Genomic DNA, 5,000 nt, shown 5'->3' with positions numbered 1-5,000 from the left:
CATCTATACACCATTTTAGGAACTCCGCACCACCCATATAGTCACACATTTCCAGCAACACAGCACTGCACACCTTGGCATTTGTGGTCTCGAGAGCAACCCGGCTGGACCCGAGCACAGAGGCAACGAGCAGAGCGGAGCTGGATAAATAAACTTCACACTTTCTTCCCCTTGGTCTCAATTAATCCACTCCTCTGTTTCCTTCTGTTTCTCAATAAAGCTACATCTTTCCTTCCCCTTTTCTCCCCCAGGTCCTGTCCTATTTATTTATAAAAAACTCTTACAATGTTATTAATCCCCTATTACTTTGTTATTCTCCCCCTCTTTTTTAGTCTATTAAGTTCTCCACCCCAGTTCACCCCATTTTTCCATTTCCCCTAGACTAACCCAGGACTTTTACTTTTTATTATTCATTTTCACCTTACACAATTTAGATGTCTTTACTTTTTATTTTCTGCAGTGTTGTGTTTATTTTCAAAGGTTGTCTCTCATGAATTTTACACTTTTGATTTCTAGCACTTATAGCACTTTTTGATTTCTAGCACTTATAGCACTTTTCCTGGTTTTAGTCTATCCCTTACTCCCAGCCCCAATTCTTGCACTTACTTTTTTCTTTTTCCTTTTAGCCCCAGTCCCTAGTTTTAACCCCACCCAGCTGTTTGGCCCCAAACCCCAACCCTAAACCTAACCCCCAGCCCCCCCCCCCCCTTAACCTAACCCCCATCCCTAAACCTAACCTCCACCCCTTAACCTAACCCCCAGCCCCCACCCCTTAACCTAACCCCCATCCCTAAACCTAACCTCCACCCCTTAACCTAACCCCCATCCCCAAACCTAACCTCCACCCCTTAACCTAACCCCCATCCCTAAACCTAACCTCCAACCCCCACCCCTTAACCTAACCTCCAGCCACTTGGCTAAATTCCAACCCCAGCCCCTTAGCCTAACCCCAACCCTTAGGCCAACCCCAGCCCCTAACCAAACCTAACCCCACCCTCAGGGCTAACCTCAACTCCCAAGGCCGACTCCAGCCCCCCACCCCTTATCCTAACCAGCCCCTTGGCCTAAACCCAACCCCTTATCCTAACCCCGTAATTAAGTAATTATTTATTTATTTTTCTTCCCCAATTTACACATTTTCTAATTATATATTTTTCATTTACATATTATTATTTTATTTTGACAGTTGACCTCTTTTCATACCCTTATTCCCTTCCTTGTTGGTGTGGTTGGATCCAATCGGCCAGTGCACTCACAGTCACCCACTCCACCAAATATCATGTTCCCCTAACCCAACCCATACTGAACCCTAACACCAACCCATACCCCAACCCATACCCCTAACACCAACCCTAACACCAACTCAGAAGCCATTTCCTCTACTGTTTGTCCCTGACACCTACCCAAATGGCCATCCTTCCAAGTTCCACTACTACAGGTGTGTGTCTGGTTGCCCAGTCCACCAACCCCAACACCAAGTCCCACTCTTACAACTACACCAAGTCTAACCCTTACGTTATCCTTTTCAATGGAAGTAACAGCCATTTCTTTGGGCTGTGAGTTTTGGAGTTTAAAAAGCCTACTTAGATGCGTGTGTGTGTGCGCGTGTGCGTGTGTGTCCACTCGCAGTATAAATGGTGATGGCGCCGCAGAGCCTGTGTCGGCGGAGGCTGAGGAGGACGAGGAGGATTGTGGGAGGGTAGAGGACTGTGGCCTCTCCTGGCCAGCCACCTTCAACAGCTCCGCCTCCCACTGCGAAGACCACGCCCCTTCCGAAGAGGTAGGGGGCGGGGGGGTTGGGATTGGGGCTGCGGCTGCCTGTGTCCAGTAGAATCAGGAGCTTGAATGCTAATTATGTATAATGTGGGTGTGCATGTATGCTGACATGTATGGTTGTGTGTGTGTGTGTGGTAGGGGAGGGTTGGGATTGAGGGTGTTGCCATAGTACCGGAGTTGGCTGTGTCCAGTAGAATCAGGAGCTTGAATGTTAATTATATATAATGTGGGTGTGCATGTATGCTGATATGTATGGTTGTGTGTGTGTGTGTGTGTTGCAGGAGGGATTGGGCTGCTCTTTTGCTTTGGCTGATGTGGCATTGGCGAGTGATGTGGCTTCAATACCCAAAGAACAGAATCTCCCCACACTCTTTGATGAAGGAGAGAGCAGTCAGGTATACACACACACACACACACATATACTTCACAGTGAACCCAGGCATGGTCAGTTGTTTTTTACAAAACATTATAATAACGTTATTTAATGCACATCCAAACCCCAATTTGTAAAGCTGACCTGCCAAATAATAGACAGAATATATTTTTATTGTATATTCAATAAAAGTGGTTAAGCTCACAAAAACTCAAAATATGACATTTGCAAAAGTATATGAACAAAACAGAATACTGAACCAAAACCATATGAATTACAATAGTTGAATTTGGGGAAGCCAATTGTTGTTTCAGTTGTGTTGAGCTATTGAAATGGTCCTGCTTTGTGTTTTCTCAAAAAAAATCCAAAAGTGTGTCTATTTGTCTAAAAAACCAACATTTCCAATGGGGTGCCAATTACTTATTACGTTAATTCCATGTTTCATTATTTTTTTTGGCTTCTCACACAATTCCCTCTAAACAAGTCCATGCATTTGATAAACATACACACCTGACAGTTCTGTGTGTTCACACCTGACCTGTGTGTGTCTGTGTGTGTGTCTGTGTGTGTGTCTGTGTGTGTGTCTGTGTGTGTGTGTGTAGGGCTTGAGGAATGACTTTGTGCGGAACATCATGTGGACGTTTGAGGACATTCACATGCTGGTGGGCTCCAACATGCCCATATTTGGAGGGGGGCGGTACCCAGCTGTCAGCCTAAGACTCAGGTACGTCAATGATTAGAACGCTCCATTGACTTGAATGGGATTTCCCAAAGTTCTAGCGGTCATTATTTTCGAGGAAAGGACCTCTGAAAAAAAAGAATGACCGCTGTCAATGGCAACAGAGTTTGTGCTTCTAATTGAGGTCTTTCATATCACTACGCAAGGACTGGAACTTCATCCAAAAGTGAAAGCAGACGGTTGATCAGCTGTGTTCTAAAGAATGTTTGATTCAAGTTCAGCGTGTGTTGTTGCAAACTATTTGTTTTCTCAGCAAATGCCATGAATGAACGGTAACAAATAGGCTAGGCTATGTAGGCTAAAAGTCATATCGTGGGAAGTTTATTATTTTGTTTTGGCAAGTAGCCGTTTAGGTTTAAAGTTCAGGTTTAAAGGAAATGCAGCATTACAATATGTAAGGGATAATGTATAGAACGCCGAGGGTTGCTTCGCCCTGTTGGGATCATCACCCGGAGAGAAGAAATACTCTTTTCTAATTGGCTGGTGGGGTGGCTATTCATTCTGAATAACAGGACACCGTTCCATATCAATGCTTATGAATGGTAACTATAACAACCATAGTAGGACGGCGGTTGCAGCTCTAGAATCTTTGGTTGCAGGCTTCGCCGAACAATGGAATGAATTGTAAACAAGCTAACTGTCCATGCTGAAGTTGTACAACAAGCTGAACTAGTGAGCTTCTTTTTAAATGGAACCGCGTGTTTCCTTTGCTTTACAGTGGCAACCGGGTGATAAGCGGGATAATGGCCTTTGAGTTATCCGCTGCGCGTCGGGGAGTTTTTTGCCCTCGTCCATTAATTCCGTATAACAGGACACCTCGGCGGCCGGTTAGCCCTGTTGGGACTTATTTTCCCAATAATGACGGCGTTCTATACATTATCCTTACATATGCCTTACATACTCTTACATTATGATGTTTTGTGATAAAAACATTGAGGAGGAGGAGGTCATTGTTGTGACATTTCATTTTCAGTTGTCAAAGGTGGTGGGGACAAAATTAGTGTTGACAAAAGTGTGTCCCCAGCTAATCTGACTCGGCTCATGGTGTGTGTGTGTGTGTCATGATGTGTATTGTGGGGAGGTCATTGTGAGTGCGAGTGTGAGTGCGAGAGAGAGAGAGAGAGAGAGTGAGAGAGAGAGAGATTTTTGTGTGTGTATTGTGGGTAGGTCATGGATGAGTGTGTGTGTGTGTGTGTGTTTGTCATGTGTATTACGGGGAGGTCATGGTGAGTGTGTCTTGTCGTCAGGGACAACAACAAGCCCATCAACATTCTGACCGGCATGGACTACTGGCTAGACAACCTCATGTGCAACGTTCCCGAGCTGGTCATGTGTTTCCATGTCAATGGCATTGTCCAGGTAACCACACACACACACACACACACACACACACACCTGGCTCATCTGGTCCCAGAGTGTACACCTCTCTCCCCTCTCTCTCTCTTTCTCTTACCTCATGCTCTCACTCCCTCCATCCCTCTCTCTCTCTTTCTCTTCACTAGAAATATGAGATGATTAAGACGGAGGATATTCCTGACCTGGAGAACTCCACCTTCTCAACGCGTGTGGTCAAGGACATCGCCCAGAACATCTTGTCCTTCCTCAAGTCCAACTGCACCAAGGAAGGACACACCTACTGGCTCTTCAAAGGTGTGTTAGTGTGTGTCTGTGTCTGTGTCTGTGTCTGTGTGTGTGTGTGTGTGTGTGTGTGTGTGTGTGTGTGTGTGTCCTTTGCCAACCTCATGCCCTCCTCCCCCACAGCCAGCGGAAGTGACATCGTGAAGCTCTATGACCTCACAACCCTATGCGAGGAGGCAACAGAAGAGAAGTGCCAGAATCCCTTCACCCTGCCTGTGGCAGTCTTGCTCTACAAGTAAGAACTACACTACCCATAATACCCCTCAGCTTTTCCCCTTCACCCTGCCTGTGGCAGTCTTGCTCTACAAGTAAGAACTACACTACCCATAATACCCCTCAGCTTTTCCCCTTCACCCTGCCTGTGGCAGTCTTGCTCTACAAGTAAGAACTACACTACCCATAATACCCCTCAGCTTTTCCCCTTCACCCTGCCTGTGGCAGTCTTGCTCTACAAGTAAGAACTACACTACCCAT

The 5,000-nt window shown here is 45.8% G+C and overlaps 1 protein-coding gene across 1 annotated transcript in view; it reads left to right on the top strand.

The window, feature by feature from the left end:
- Positions 1-5,000, top strand: part of edrf1 (erythroid differentiation regulatory factor 1) — a 29,425-nt gene that overhangs the window by 4,702 nt on the left and 19,723 nt on the right. Inside the window, exons 5-10 of the mRNA XM_048270263.1 lie at positions 1,630-1,780; positions 2,058-2,171; positions 2,752-2,873; positions 4,136-4,247; positions 4,391-4,538; positions 4,650-4,761. Coding sequence (XP_048126220.1) covers positions 1,630-1,780; positions 2,058-2,171; positions 2,752-2,873; positions 4,136-4,247; positions 4,391-4,538; positions 4,650-4,761 — 759 coding nt within the window. The remainder of the gene's footprint in view (positions 1-1,629; positions 1,781-2,057; positions 2,172-2,751; positions 2,874-4,135; positions 4,248-4,390; positions 4,539-4,649; positions 4,762-5,000) is intronic.

The sequence above is a fragment of the Alosa alosa genome, chromosome 18 (assembly GCF_017589495.1).
Source record: "Alosa alosa isolate M-15738 ecotype Scorff River chromosome 18, AALO_Geno_1.1, whole genome shotgun sequence".
In the NCBI taxonomy this organism is placed as follows: domain Eukaryota; kingdom Metazoa; phylum Chordata; class Actinopteri; order Clupeiformes; family Clupeidae; genus Alosa; species Alosa alosa.
The sequence above is the reverse complement of the archived record's forward strand: the minus strand, read 5'-3'. Positions and strand labels throughout refer to the sequence as shown.